Raw genomic sequence first — 15,562 nt, forward strand, 5'->3', positions numbered from 1 at the left:
GTGTAAATGGAAAAAGGGGTCTTTTAGCCTTGACACAACAAAAAAAATGCCATGTCACATGACCAGGAAGTTATTTTTCTGTAATCACACTGTATGGTGAAGGTCACCATCAGAGGGCTCTCAAAATGTGATTACTTTTCAATAATTAGGCAAAATTACTTAAAGGATTTTTTCAATTTAAAACATTTTGCAATTGCACCTTATTTTCTAAACTTGTTTGGATCGAATTTTTTTTTTAACATATTTTGAGTGAGTAAATCAATCCACATACTTTTTACAACTGTAATTCCTTTCTAGAAGTTATTTACATGTTTACACATTTACATGTTTACTATGTGGCAAAAAACTCTGCAACTTGTAGTCTGGAAAATGCAGTAAACTGGAATTGTAATTTCAGATATATTTTGTGGGTGTTTTTTTTTAAAAACTATATGATACTTTCCACCATTGCACATTGTTGCCATACGGCAACTACCTTCCCTAAAAAAAATGTTTAATATATTTTTATTACTTGAACTAATTCAAGTAATAAAAGTCCATGTGTGTATGTGTATATATAATTAATTTATTTATTTAAATGTGATAATTCAGGCAGTAGAGGTTAAAAAAAAAAATCTATTTCTGTATGTGATTGTCTAATAACTTTAACCTTCAACCACACTTCTATCCTCTAAACAACATAACAGTTGTTTATATTTCACTCAGAAAACATTGAAAATGAAAAATTCTTCATTTAACAGGTTATCTTGATTATATTATATTTTTACATTTAAAAAAACATCTTCATTGTATGAACATTCTTTAAAAAAATCCTTAAGTGTTCTTTGGATCGTTAATGGTTTTAGCTGGAAGTTTTTTGTAAATGGGAAATCCTCATAGGGTTCTCCAGAGGGACAAATAAAGAACTCTCAGGGCTGAAACCTGATTCTCGAATATTGCAATTTTAACCACTAATATTGCTTTCTGTTAAAACAATGAAAAACACCGTATCTATGATTGCACATTACGGTAACTGAGGAGTATGTGGGAGTTTTCTCAAGGACAAAATGTCATCTGATAGTGTTGTGTTGTGCTCTGTGAATGGTGTGAAAGTGTATTAAAGATGAATCGTGCACACACTCAATGAACCCAAAGTAATTTCCAATCACATGCACACTGTTCAGTCACCACTGGATCAGCTCTTTACTGTAGTCTTTGAGTGATTTTCAAACTAATCCTTCTCTACCATATTTGGGGCTCTATTCACAACAAATCTTACAATTACAAGAGGCTCCAGCCTGCAAATTTAGATTTTTAGGAAAAATGTCTTTTTTTTAGATAAGAGAAACAGCAATAAGGTCAGGCTTCAAAGTATGCTTTTTTATTTCAGAGTTGAAATACAGAAATGTAAAGGGTTGAAATTTTTTATTACATTAGTAGTTATTTCATGTAGGAAATAAATTGTTCAAGGGATAAAAATAATAATACCATTGCAAAATGCTAATACTTTTATTTCAAATAATAAAACATGATTTATAATCTGATGCTCCCTCACGATTGGCAGTGATCTGTGATTAATAAATGCACTTTTCAAAGAAAAGGCTGAGGAGGTAAAAAAAAATATGTGAACTATGATAGAAGGCAGAGATGAAATTCAGAACATGAGATATTAAGGACATAGTTATTATAGACTTAAATGTCTATAAAACATTATATTGTAATGATGTGTAAATACCACTCAGTTTTCAGTAGCACCAAGGTGTGGAGAGGTTTCGGTTCAGATCCGTTGTCCTGGTGTGTTGTGTTGTTTTATGTTATGTTTCATTCATTTCCTTTACCGTGTCCTCGGCAGAGCACAGCGGAAGAGGATACGTGGTTATAATAATATAGGATACTTCTGAACAAAACGCTCAAAAGCATCGTAAATGGCCTGTCTGCAGATTTGAGTCAGACAACAGAAGAAAAAAAAACCATTAGTACATTTTAGGATCATTGTTGTCTGTTGCTAGTGGACCACTATAGCAGCAATCCTATGACTAAATACTGAACCATATTAAAATAGCTAACGTTCGTCACAACAATGTTTGATGTTGGCTTGAGAAAGCCAGTCTCAAAGTTTAAAATAGTTAAGAAAGACAGACAGATATGGTGCCGAAACTTGTAGAGTTGATTAGATAGATAGCCGATACTTGTAGAGTTGATTAAACAGGTAGATAGGGTGCCAATTCTTGTAGAGTTATAGATAGATAGATAGCCGATACTTGTAGAGTTAGATAGATAGCCAATACTTGTAGAGTTGATTAGACAGACAGACAGGGTGCCAATACTTGTAGAATTGATTAGATAGTTTAACATAAAAATATGACAAGCCAACATAAAATATAACAAAATTGAATACTGATTGGTCAGATTAAGTTTCTATTCGTCTTATTAAGATCAAGAAAAAAAAAACAGAGGCTGTTGAGGGAACTAACTTGCCTCACACATACATACAGCCGGTCACTAATATATTAAAAATTGTAATTATTGGCAAATTGCTGTGGTATAAGAGGAATAAAATGCTTCGAAACTATTGTGTACTGTTGTGAGGTGTGTGTGTGTTGATTCGTGCCCACCTGAACACTGCCTGTTTAAACAGATAGGCAGTAATGTGGCCCCCGTTGAGGTAGCGAACCTCGCAGCCAGGCCAGACTTCCATCAGGCTGCGCACACCTGAGCGAGGCACGTAGGCGTCCTCTTTAGCTTGAACAATGATGATCAGATTTGGATCCACTGGCACTGTGGAGAAAACACAGGGGCAGAAAGAGCATCACATAGAGGGGTACAGGGGCAAATAGAAGGTCAGACTGAGCATCAGAGATGAAGATAACAGATAAGACAAGATAGGAGATTAGATGGCTAAAGGAGCAAATAGGAAGTGAGAAAGGGGGCAAATATAAGCTCAGACAGAGGAGTTTAGGGGCAAATAAAAGGTTAAACAGTGTAAAACAGCAGCTAAGTGGTGAGAAAGAGGGTGAAAAGGTGGGTAAAAGGTCAGAGTGGGGTAGAGGGAGTGAATAAAAGATCAGACATGGGGTAGAGAGATAAACAGGGGGGCAGAAGAGGGTAAAGTAGCAGACAGAAAGGGGTAAAGGTGCTACAAAGGTATTACAATTAGGTGGACCAAAGAGGTGCAAACAGAGGGTTAGAGCGGGTGTAGAGGCAATAGGATAGTCAGAAAGGGGGAAAGGGGCAGAAAGAAGATCAGAAGAGGTAAAGGGACAGAGAGAATTTCAATAAGACAGGCAGACAGCACATCATAGGGTCAGACACAAGGGGTTATAGAGAGGTAAAGGGGCAGATCGAGGCTCGGACATTGTGTCAAACAGACAGAGGGGTAAAGGGGCAGATAGAAAGTCTGAGGCATAGAGGGGCAGACAAAGTCAGATAGGGGTATGGGGCAGACAGAATATCAGACAGAGGGTAAATGGGCAGACGGTTGGACAGTGTGTCATGGGGTAGAAGGTGTGACGGAAGGTCAAACCGAGTCAGGGCAGATAGAGAGTTAGACTGAGGAGTAAAGAGGCAAACAGACAGTCAGAGGACTAGAGGGGAAGATATAAGGCACATATGAAGTGTCAGAGGGGTAGCGGGTCAGATAGAGGGGTAAAAGATAACATAAAAGAAGATCGGACAATAAGGTAGAGGGGTGGATGGATGGTCATACAGAGGGGTTGAGGGGTAGCAGGGTTGTATAGTGAGACAGTATAAAAACTGACAGACAGAGGGCCACACTGAGTAAAAAATGACAGAGGAATATCAAACATGAGACAAACAGGTCAGATATAGTGTTAGTGTTAGACAAGTTAACCAAGATATCTCATCCAACGTTAAAACAAACATTTTTTAAAGCTCTGGGTCACTAGACCTACACAGAGACATTCCTGATGACAATAAAGCCTCTTCTTCTCCTCTGAATCCTCTCCTCACCTGAAAAGTTGGCGATGTGTGTGCACTCGTCCATCACACCCTTCATGAAGCAGAGTGACTCGTGCTGCAGCGAGCGACGCTGGCCTGCGCTGTGGCTTGCTCTCTTGCTGTGAAGTGTGTCGATGTGTGTCTGACCGCCACCCACAGAAGACGACAGCATGTGCTTCAACCCGTCCGCAGCGTCCCTCTGCTGCAGTAGCAGCTCTGAAGACAGGGACACGTTCGAGAGTTTGTCAAAGCTGCCCGGGGCATCCCGCACAAAGTCCTGGCCCATCCGGAAAGAGTCCGTCTAGACGCGAGAATCGGAAAATGCACATTTCGATCGAGAATGCTGAAGAGACGGGATGGATCTACGATCTAATCTGGTCGTCGTCTTACCCCGCAGTACTCCAGCATATGGATGATCTCGTCCTCATAGACGGTGTGCGTGGCGTACTGCTTCTCCAGTTCCCTCCAGTTCACAGCCCGACTTAACACTCCCTGTGGAAGGGCAGAGCGAGGAATGATTCTCACACACAGGGAAATTCACAATGACCACTAAACTGCTCCCTATAGGTCTACTGCGGCGTGACCTAAACACACAGCAAGCATACTTTATATAAACAGAGAAAGGAAGCGTGATTGATATCTTACAGTGGTAAAAACATTCGAAGCAGTAGTCCAAGAAAGACAAGGGATCAGAGGAATCGGCTTGGGCCAGTTGGTTACAGCTAAAGATGCCATCTGTGTGGAAAAAACAGTAATAACAAAAAACATCAACGAGAATATGAGTAAACATGCTCATTAATGCAATCATTTCAGCAGTTGCCCAAGGAGATCATTTAAACAATAAAATTGGATTATTTTTACCTAAATTTGGTCCCCCCCAATACTTTTGTCTATAAAATGTACTTTGAGAAACCATAAATACAGTCACGTGAAAAAATAAGTACATCCATGGAAATTGTTGGCTTTTTTGGCATATATAACCTTTTTGACAAGCAAACATTTGATCATCTTTGAAACAGTGCCTATTAATAAAGTTGAAATACTTGAATAAAACCACAATTAAAAGTAGCTTTTCCAATCATTTAATCAACAGAAATATGTAATGTGATATTCTTTTGTGCAAAAAGTAAGTACATCCTTGGCCTCAGAAGCTAGTATTGCCCCCCTTTAGTAGAAATAACTTCTTGTAGGTGTTTTGTATAAACCAGTCCACCAGTCTCTGACATTGGCTTGCTGGAGTTTTTGACCACTCTTCCATCCAATATTCTTTCAGTTGTAAGATGGTTGAGTGTTTTCTTGCATATACTGCCCATTTACAGTCCCCCCCATACAATTTCAATGGGATTTAAATCCGGGCTTTGACTAGACCATCCCATTACCCTCCATTTCTTCACTTTGAGACATTGCTTGGTGGATTTGCTAGTGTGCTTAGGATCATTATCCTGTTGAAAGGTTCACTTTCGGTTCAACTTCAACTTTCGTTCAGGTGGCCCCACATTATCTTCAAGCACTCTTTGCTATGATGCAGAATTCATATTTGAATCAATGAATGCAAGCTGTCCAGTCCCTAAGGTAGCGAAGCAACCCCAAACCATAACATTTCCACCACTGTGCTTCACAGCTGGTATGAGGTGCTTCTCCTGAAAAGCTGTCTTTGTTCAGCACCAAACATCTCTGCTGTTACTGTGGCCAAACAACTCTAACTTTGATTCGTCTGTCCAGAGCACATTATTCCAAAATGCCTGGTCTTTGCCTGTAAGCTCATTGGCAAAGTGTAGTCTTGCTTTAATGCTCTTTTTAGACAGCAAAGGCTTTCAAATAATTTGGAGATCTTTTTAAATCCCTTGCCAGACTCATTGGCATCCACAAACTTTTTTTTCTGAAGGCCTTACAGAACTCTTTAGATCTTGGCCTGATGACACCACACATCTCAATAACAAAGGCAACACCAGACACTAGATATGAGAGGGGTATAAATAAGACAGGTTCCACCTGCACTCCCTAAACAGGTTCTAATCAGTGGCACCCAATCTTGAACACGTGATTCTAATTTTATGGATTTGAAGGTGTGATAAATGTAGAGGTGTATTTACTTTTTCCATGTGACTGATCTGTTTTTTGTTAATTTAAACTGTGAATATTACTACAAAATGTCAGTTTTATGTGTCGTTTGATACACTTTATCACCTTTATTAATAGGATCAAATGTTTGCTTGCAAAAATATGTTAAAAAAAAAAAACACAATTTCCAAGGGGTGTACTTATATTTTCACATGACTGTATATAAAGAAATCTTTTCTCACATATGAAAAGCAAATGAAAAGCAATAAATGAAAGCAATAAATATAACTTGCTTTTAGACAAGTGGTCAGTGCACTGGTGTCAGTGGAATGGAATATTTAAATGTGATTATTCTCCCTTTTCTCTTTTGGAGGTAAACGGAATCTGTACAGAAATGTATAGTTTTCAGAACATCGTATTTTCCAGTCCGTACAGGATTTCACAGAGTTTTTGTGATTGTTCCGGTAAAAATGCTTGATTTTGCTGCGGATTTTTTCTAAATACGCAATGCTTTTTTGCGGAAAACTACTTGAATTGCACGAAATTGTCTTTTGCGGTGATGTTTGTTAAAATGAGACCTTTTAACTGTAATCATGTTCGATGCACGTGAACCGAATAGAGTTTTGGCTGAATGCGCATTGCAATGACGTCACATGACATGTCTTGGCCCAAATCTGTGGTAATTTTTAAAAACTGCAAGCTCCTCTGAATACTGCGGCGTTTGCTTGATTTTTCTTTCGTTTCTGCAATTCTGGAGGGACTGGTTGTAGAAAATGTCCAAATGGCAATGGTTTCCTAGGCCACCCCACATGTATTATAAAAGAAAAATTTCAATGACAATATTTTAATATACCGCAGTACCAATATAATCAGTAAGCACCAGAATAGTATCTGACTGGATGAGGAACCTACATGGCCTCCCATGGAGATGCCGGTCATGCCCAGAGGCCAGAAGCCCTCTCTCTCCAACCAGTGCAGGAGCGCAGCCGACTCCAAGATGAGAGCTCCGCCCATCACAAACAGGTCAGATACGTTCTTCAGACTTGACCGCCTTCACACACACACACACACACACACACACACAGTGTGATGAAGAATGCTTTGTTTTAAAAGCTGTTCAGATAATAATCCTGTTAAAATGACTTCCTGTGGCAGCATGCAGATGAGTGCAAAAGTTTGCACACCCTTATTTTTTAAAAAGCCATTTTAAACTTTAAGTTTGCCAGCCACATTAAAAATAGCAAAACGATAGCATTATTGTAAAATGGTTTTAAGATTTTGAATGTTTGAATCAATCATACATTCAAGTGTGTTATTGAAGGTAAATGCTGCCTTAATCGCTGTAATATTTAGCCTGTTTTCAGTAAATAAATAAATACATAAAACATTAAATGAACACAGATTTCTGCTTTGATTTTGTACATTTCTCACACAGTAACCAAAAGGGGTTGCAAACTTTTCCATCAGCCAAACAGTAACAGTACGTAATAGCTAACAGTACAGTTCAAACACTCGTCTTTATCCTCTATATGGACATTTACTGCTTTTCATCAGAGAGAACACACTATTTTGGACTATTTTGGACATTTGTGAAAAATGATGGAATCTGCATTTGACGATAATTGAAATAGGAGCAGTATGACGCAGTGGAGACCTTCAAAGGCTGCAGAGTCGCTTCATAGCCACGAGGCGCTTTGCTATACTGTAGGTGCTCGGGTACAATCACTCTGGTAGGCACCAAACCATGATTACATACATAAGTGTGACGTTTACACCTGATTTTATTGGCACTGCATGTTGTGATGTTGAAATGTTTCAACACTCACTTCTGGTCTTTAGGTTTTCGGTATCCATGTGCAATTCAGAGTCAAGGAATCTTGAACACTGAAAAATGATTCAGATCTTCAGAACACACACTGTACTGTATGATTTAAAGGATATAATACGGGTTTTCCAGCAGCAGGGACGCCATTCCTGCCTCTTTGATCATGGGTCTGGCCATGAGAGTCCTCCTCCTCCAGAAAAACTACACACACACACACAGCCAGAAATGTTTTTGACCCCAAGAGCCCAGACGTGTTTTTAAATGTTTTCCACGTCCATTATTATTAGTCTTCTAATACCCAAAAAACAGAATAAAAACATCCTTAAGGATTTTCAATCAAACTTTAATTTATACGTTTTTATATTTTATTTTTCAGATATTCAATTAAAGGTGATTTTTTTTCTGCTTAATTTTCTTTTCGAAACAATACTTCATACAATTCTTTCTATTTTACTTGTTTTTTCAACTTTCATTTGATTTATTGTTTGAATTTTTTTTTATACTCAATAAAAATGCAATTTTTTTCTGTTTTCATTTTTCCCCAAACACTGCTTCATATGATTCCTTCTATTTTAATTGCTTTTCAGACTTTCATTTGATTTATTGTTTTATTTTCTTCCAAACAATTTTATAGGAATGTTTCGGGGTTGGGGTTTTTTTCAAACTCTATTTCATTTTAACTCACTGGTGTGAATTAAACCACCTTTGCCTCAACGGCAGCAAGACAAATGAGATGGAGGTTGGCCTCCGTATGAGGCCGCCCCAGACTACACCGATGAACATCCAGAGTATTGACATAGAGAGGGTGGAGACATACAATTCCTGGGTGTTCACCTCAACAATATACTGGACTGGTCCTTAAACACAGATGTCCTGTATAAAAAGGGCCAAAGTCATCTCCACCTGCTGAGGAGACTGAGGTCTTTTGGTGTGTGCAGGACCCTGATAAAATCTTTCTATGACACCGTGGTTGCATCTGCTATCTTCTATGCAGTAGTCTCCTGGGGAGCCGGGAACACAGAGAGAGACAGGAAACGTCTTAAACTGGTTAAGAGTAGCTCTGTCCTGGTCTGCCCTCTGGACAGCATAGAGGTGGTGGGGGACAAGAGGATGTTAGCAGAGCTGGCGTCAATCATGGGAAACTCCTCTCACCCCCTGTATGAGACAGTTGGGTCCCTGAGCAGCTCCTTCAGCAGCAGACTGCTGCACCCTCAGTGTAAGAGGGAGCGCTACCGCAGATCCTTCATCCCTACAGCAGTCAGACTCTTTAATGCAAAAACAACATAATGTGGCACTGTTGGCTGTTTTGCATCATCAGCCAACACTTGATAATATTCTGCAATTTGCTGCTCAGGGCTTTACTGTGAACTGTGCAATATTCCATTTGTCACTTATCTCTATATGAACGAGGTGTTATTCATCTGTATATATTCATATTCTTATTCATCTGTACATACATTGAGGTGTTTATATAGTATACATATTACCATTATTATTATTATTACTACTGTTATTCTTCTATTCCTATTATTATTATTATTATTATTATTTACATTTTTCTATTCTATTCCATTTAATGTGTATTCTTTCTTATCTCTTGTGTGTAATTGTGCTGCTGTAATGAGGGAATTTGTGGGATCAATAAAGTTTATCTTATCTCATCTTATTCCTTCCATTTTATTTTCTTGTTCCAAACTATTTTAGATAGTATTTTATTTTAATTATTTTAATTTTCCCCCAACTCTACAGTACATAATTTTATTTATATTTACTCTCATTATTATTTTTCTCATGTTGTTTTACTTTAATTACTTATATTAAAATGATTACGATTATTAGGATTATTATTATTATTGCTGCTCATATGATGTCCCTACGTGATTCTTATTTTTTATTGCTTTTTAATCTCCTTACTGAAGCAGTCAAGTACTTTGGATTTATTTTTATTTTTTGCATTTTATTTATTGACATTGATGATGATGGTAATAATAATCATTTTTACTATTGCCTTTGTGTTTGTACTCTGTTAAATGAATAAATGAAATGCTAAATCACAGCTCCATTACTATACATGCAAAACGTTTACTTACATGGTCTCCTGTTCCTGCCAGATGGATACACACCGGTCTGTGCTGCTTCCATTTTTTGGGAACTATAAACTGAAAGCTATAAGGAAATTAGTTTATGGCGCCTTTTAACCTACTGATTAATGGCCTTATAACAAAGTCTTTGTTTCGGGCCGCTGTGTGATTGCCGTTGCTACCTGGCTTTCACCGACTCTGCTGGCAAAATGCCCGGGACAACGTGTTCGAGCGGGGAAATGAAATGGCCGCTGTGAATCCTGCAGTCCGAGTGATCCTCCACCTGAAAACAGCAATGTTTCGTTTGTGTCAGTAACAGTTTCATAAAAATGTTACACAAACATACACTCACACTGTTATAGATCTGCCAAGACGTGTTTGATGGATATGACTTCCTGTAGATTTTTGACTCGGACCCACATCCAGCTGTTCAGTGCACTGTATATATACACCACTAAACCACATTAGCTGAGATGTCATGTGGCGGCCATATTGGATCACAACAATTCCAATGTCATCATATCAATGTTGTTTGAAGCATGTATATTATGATTTGGGTGTATATTACAGGAGACATTTTGGCTGAGATAGACTTACGTTACTCATTATCTACATTAGTCTCGTAGCCCAGTGCAGAATTAAAGAGACAAGAATTTAAAGAAACTGTAACTTAGCAAATTATTCCTTTAAGAGGAAACATACCTTGTCGATAAAAACTGGATAATCCCGTGGTACAAGGTTCTTACATTTTTCCCGATCGCCAATGATTTTCCTAAACTCGAATATTCTGTGAAGAAAAAAAAAGATCCAAGGTTAAAATGTAGTAGTAGTAATAATAATAATAATAATAATAATAAATAATAATATTCCCCCCGTGTTTGTTCCTTAACAGTAGAACAAAAATAATTAGAATACCGTGCTAGCTTGTTACAGAATTTGATCGTGTTCCTTCTTTTTTCCCTATCCAATATTCAATACCGGATTTTTACCGGTTCCATCTCAACTAATAATAAATAAATAATAATAACAAACAGAGTTTTACAAAAATGTGTTGTTATTTAACAATTTGTTCTGGGGAAGATGATGTTTGTTTCCAGTGTCAGCACTTTGTAATAGTCGATATATTTTCCGTCGGTTTGAGTTTTGCTGTAACTTAACAAGATGCTGAACAACCATTTATAGCTAATATAATGTAAGTGACATGAACTAACTTGCTTCAAGGGCATTCCACAACATTTAATTTAGCTATAAATGGATAAAAACTATGACATACAGTGGTGTTTGAAAGTTTGTGAACCCTTTAAAATGTTCTATATATCTGCATAAATATGACCTAAATCATCATCAGATTTTCACACAAGTCCTTTAAGTAAACAAAGAGAACCCAATTAAACAAATGAGACAAAAATATTATACTTGGTCATTTATTTATTAAGGCGCATGACCCAATATTACATAACTGTGAGAGGCAAAATTATGTGAACCTCTAGGATTAGCAGTTACTTTGAAGGTGAATAGAGTCAGGTGTTTTCAATTAATGGGACAATCATGTGTGAGTGAGCACCCTGTTTTATTTAAAGAACAGGGATCTATCAAAGTCTTATCTTGTTTGTGGAAGTGTTTCATGGCACGAACAAAGGAGATTTCTGAGGACCTCAGAAAAAGAGTTGTTGATGCTCATCAGGATGGAAAAGGTTACAAAACCATCTCTAAAGAGTTTGGACTCCACCAATCCACAGTCAGACAGATTGTGTACAAAGGGAGGAAATTCAAGACCATTATTACCCTCCCCAGGAGTGATCGACCAACAAAGATCACTCCAAGAGCAAAACATGTAATAGTCCACAAGGTCACAAAGGAACCCAGGGTAACGTCTAAGCAACTAAAAGCCTCTCTCACACTGGCTAATGTTAATGTTCATGATTCCACCATCAGGAGAACACTGAACAACAATGGTGTGCATGGCAGGGTTGCAAGGAGAAAGCCACTGCTCTTCAAAAAGAATATTGCTGCTTTACTGCAGTTTTCTAAATATCCTGTTGTCAAGCCAGAATGCTATTGGAAAACTGTTTTGAGGATGAATGCGACCAAAATAGAACTTTTGGTTCAATGAGAAGTGTTATGTTTGCAGAAAAGAAAACACTGTGTTCCAGCATAAGAACCTTATCCCATCTGTGAAACATGGTGGTGGTAGTATTATGGTTTGGGCCTGTTTTGCTGCATCTGGGCCAAGACGACTTGTCATCATTGATGAAACAATGAATTCTGAATTATACCAGTGAATTGTAAAGGAAAATGTCACGACATCTGTCCATGAACTGAATCTCATGAGAAAGTGGGTCATGTAGCAAGACAATTACCCTAAGCACACAAGTCGTTCTACCAAATAATGGTTAAAGAAGATTAAGTTAATGTTTTGGAATGGCCAAGTCAAAGGCCTGACCTTAATCCAATAGAAATGTTGTGGAGGGACCTGAAGCAAGCAGTTCATGTGAGGAAACCCACCAACATCCCAGAGTTGAAGCTGTTCTGTACTGAGGAATGGGCTAAAGTTCCTCCAAGCCAATGTGCAGGACTAATCAACAGTTACCACAAATGTTTAGTTGCAGTTATTGCTGCACAAGAGGGTCACACCAGATACTGAAAGCAACGGTTCACATACTTTTGCCACTCACAGATATGTAATATTGGATCATTTCCCTCAGTAAGTAAATGGCCAAGTATAATATTTTTGTCTCATTTGTTTAGTTGGGTTCTCTTTATCTACTTTTAGGACTTGTGTGAAAATCTGATCATGTCTTAGGCCATATTTATGCAGAAATATAGAAAATTCTAAAGGGTTCACAAACTTTCAAGCACCACTCTATCATTCTTTAATAACTGTTAACTAATTAATGTGATAGTTGGCGGACTGCTGTGGTATAAGAGGAATAAAACACTCTGTTGCTTGCTGTTTTCTTTAAATAATCATCTTTGGTGTGGAAACTCCGCTTCGTTGTATTATTTTCCTCTAACAGCACACCCCCAAGTGTTTTATCCCTTAAATAACGTTGACTCTCTGAACCCTGATGTTTAACCCTGACCTCTTTTTTTTTCCTTTCAATTTTTATGATGATTTTTTTAAGCACCGCACCGTTTCAGGTCCTCTGGCTTTCCCCATCCTCGGATGAAGAGTTTGGTGAGGAGGAGCCTTCGGTAGAGCACATCAAGCCGGCTCATCCCCATCAGCAAGGACCAGGCATCTAAATAAATCAATAATTAATCAGATTGCTCATTTAGATGATGAGAAATAATAATACATTAAAAAAAAAAAACTGTCAAAACTGAGAAAACAGAAATCACATCCGTCATGGGATAAAAGCTGATCAGAATAACTGTGTACTGTATTAAGGGGACAACCAAAGCATGTCAGGAAAATAAATAAATGCCCCTACATCATAACAGAGACACCATTTCCCTTTCATTTTTGTCTCTATGGAGTGCACTGTATATATTAGGAGGCGGTTAGGATTCAGGAAATTTATAACTGAAATGCTACAAACTCAAAAAAGTCACTTTACACCGGTCCTTCAACTGTCACTGTCAGGTGAGCTGTACTTTCATTTCCGTGAACTTGATACATTAATGCTAGAAATAAATACATAAATAAAAATAATAACCGGCATAAAAACAGACGAATATTAGCAGGTACCTCTAACTAAAGTGGAGGATTAAGAAGTAACGTCTACTTCTCATCGCAAAGGGCGAATTCCAGGTAAAAGTGCGCTGCCATGGCTGTGCTCATTGGAACTGTGTAGCGGTGTTGCGTCATATTGCGCTCTTCATGCACATCCTGCAACCTAAAGACCCCTTTGGGTAGCTATAAACTCCGCCTGCTTGAAATTAATTTTAATTACGCTAGCACACGTCAACGTCTAAACGATAATAAAAAAATACGTTTCTAAATATTGCTATTTCTAATACTTTTTCAGATGGCTTGAACTGAGTGAAGCTATAATTCGTTGCATGGATAAGCTAAATACGTTTTATTATTGTTTTTGTTTTAAATGTTATGTTGTTTTAGCTATAGCTCTGTTAGCTAACAAGATGGCCAATTTCTTAAACGTGCTATTTTATGTAATTAACTCTTAATTCGGCGTGTTTTAATTGTCTTACATTAATTGCAACAATTTTTTTAAAGTAAACATTTGAGTCAGGCACCTAAACTATCTGCCCTAATACTTACAATTCATTCAATCAGATTACAACAGGAAATTCTACGGATACGAAATGTGTTAGAGAGATAGAATATAGCACTACACCGGAAGTTACATTTAAATTTACGTTAACTCCGCCTCTTCGGTAGTTGGTGTTGCTTTTTGCTTCCACCAGCAGGGGGCGATAGAGGTTTTGTTTGTTTTAATCCCAAACCCTGAATGTTTTAAACGTTTCTAATTTATTATTTGGGATTTTTAAACAACTGCTTTCAGAGTTTAAAAGTTAATGAAGATGAATAGAAAGACTGAAAACTGTGCACATCAATGTCAAAACTGTTTATTTTTGTCCAGTGTGCTTGGATTCTAGATGTTTCCCCCTCCCCTCCCCTTTAAATATTTATTTAGTTAGGATAAATTCGCACTTTTAAAATCTGTATACCGTGTTTATATGTTTCTGTAAAGCTGCTTTGAGACAATGTTTATTGTAAAAAGCGCTATACAAATAAAATTGAATTGAATTGAATATTTAATGTGTGTGTCTTCCCCAAACTGTTGCCAGAAAGTTGGAAGCACAGAACTGTATAGAATGTCTTTGTATGCTGTAGCGTTACAATTTCCTTTCACTGGAACTAAGAGGCCCAAACCTGTTTGAACATGACAGTGCCCCTTTGCACAAAGCGAGCTCCATGAAGATATGGTTTGCCAAGACTGGGGTCGAAGAACTCAAATGTCCTGCATAGAGCCTTGACCTCAACTTCACTGAACACCTTTGGGATGAACTGGAACTCCCTCCTCACCCAACATCAGAGCCTGATCTCACTAATGCTTTTGTAGCTTAATGAACACAAATCCCCACAGCCACGCTCCAAAATCTAGTGGAAAGCCTTCCCAAAAGAATGGAGGTTTATTATACCAGCAAAGGTTAGAATAAATCTGGAATTGGATGTTCAACAAGCACATATGAATGTGACGGTCAAGTCAAATGTCCACAAATGTTTATAATGTATGTACATATAGTGTACATTACATACAGTACATGTAGTATAATATTTGCAGTATAATATCAAGCTACAACATTTTACATCACATAATTTAATGTAACCCTCTGATTGGAGCCGCACATGTCCTCCCTGTGTCCGTGCGGGTTTCATCCCGGTTCTCCGGTTTTCTCCTACCACCCCCAAACTAGCCAGGTGGTTATCCATTATGTTTGTGATTGCTGAACTTTCCACACAGGAATAACAAACAAGACCTATTTAAGTTAGCACCAGAATCCTTAAATATTTCAGTATAACCATTTTAATGTGTTTCAGTTACTTCAACTTCTTCGATGAAACGCACGTACCGAGCGTTGCCTCTTCTTACCAATAGGGGGCAGCACATTATTTCAGTTTTTAATCAGCTTCCATGTACAGAAATTGCCCCCAACTTCTTGAATAGGAACAGTGCCTCTTATTACCACT

The 15,562-nt window shown here is 37.8% G+C and overlaps 1 protein-coding gene across 2 annotated transcripts; it reads right to left on the reverse strand.

Moving 5' to 3' along the window:
- Nucleotides 1-1,345: 1,345 nt before the first annotated feature.
- On the reverse strand, nucleotides 1,346-13,788 carry abhd18 (abhydrolase domain containing 18). 2 transcript variants are annotated; one of them, XM_053651267.1, is made up of 13 exons: nucleotides 13,595-13,788; nucleotides 13,037-13,145; nucleotides 10,606-10,690; nucleotides 10,086-10,186; nucleotides 9,913-9,988; nucleotides 7,937-8,023; nucleotides 7,824-7,849; nucleotides 6,910-7,048; nucleotides 4,582-4,671; nucleotides 4,327-4,428; nucleotides 3,949-4,237; nucleotides 2,595-2,757; nucleotides 1,346-1,913 (listed from the first exon to the last, which is right to left on the reverse strand). In XM_053651267.1, the coding sequence occupies exons 2-13, from the start codon at nucleotides 13,126-13,128 to the stop codon at nucleotides 1,856-1,858; spliced, it is 1,308 nt and encodes a 435-aa protein (XP_053507242.1). In that variant the 5' UTR covers nucleotides 13,129-13,145; nucleotides 13,595-13,788; the 3' UTR covers nucleotides 1,346-1,855. The 2 variants fall into 2 exon arrangements, with proteins under 2 accessions (XP_053507242.1, XP_053507250.1); XM_053651275.1 differs by lacking the exon at nucleotides 13,595-13,788 and having other exon boundaries at nucleotides 13,037-13,567.
- Between the last annotated feature and the right edge of the window lie 1,774 nt (nucleotides 13,789-15,562).

The sequence above is a fragment of the Ictalurus furcatus genome, chromosome 2, assembly GCF_023375685.1.
Source record: "Ictalurus furcatus strain D&B chromosome 2, Billie_1.0, whole genome shotgun sequence".
Classification (NCBI taxonomy): domain Eukaryota; kingdom Metazoa; phylum Chordata; class Actinopteri; order Siluriformes; family Ictaluridae; genus Ictalurus; species Ictalurus furcatus.

Coding starts and splice junctions, on each gene's coding strand:
- abhd18 (XM_053651267.1), bottom strand. CDS start 13,128: ATGGGGATGAGCCGGCTTGATGTGCTCTACCGAAGGCTCCTCCTCACC. Junction 9,989..10,085: donor GCAGAGTCGGTGAAAGCCAG/GTAGCAACGGCA, acceptor ATTTCCTTATAG/CTTTCAGTTTATAGTTCCCA. Junction 2,758..3,948: donor ACACATCGCCAACTTTTCAG/GTGAGGAGAGGA, acceptor TTTTCTCCACAG/TGCCAGTGGATCCAAATCTG.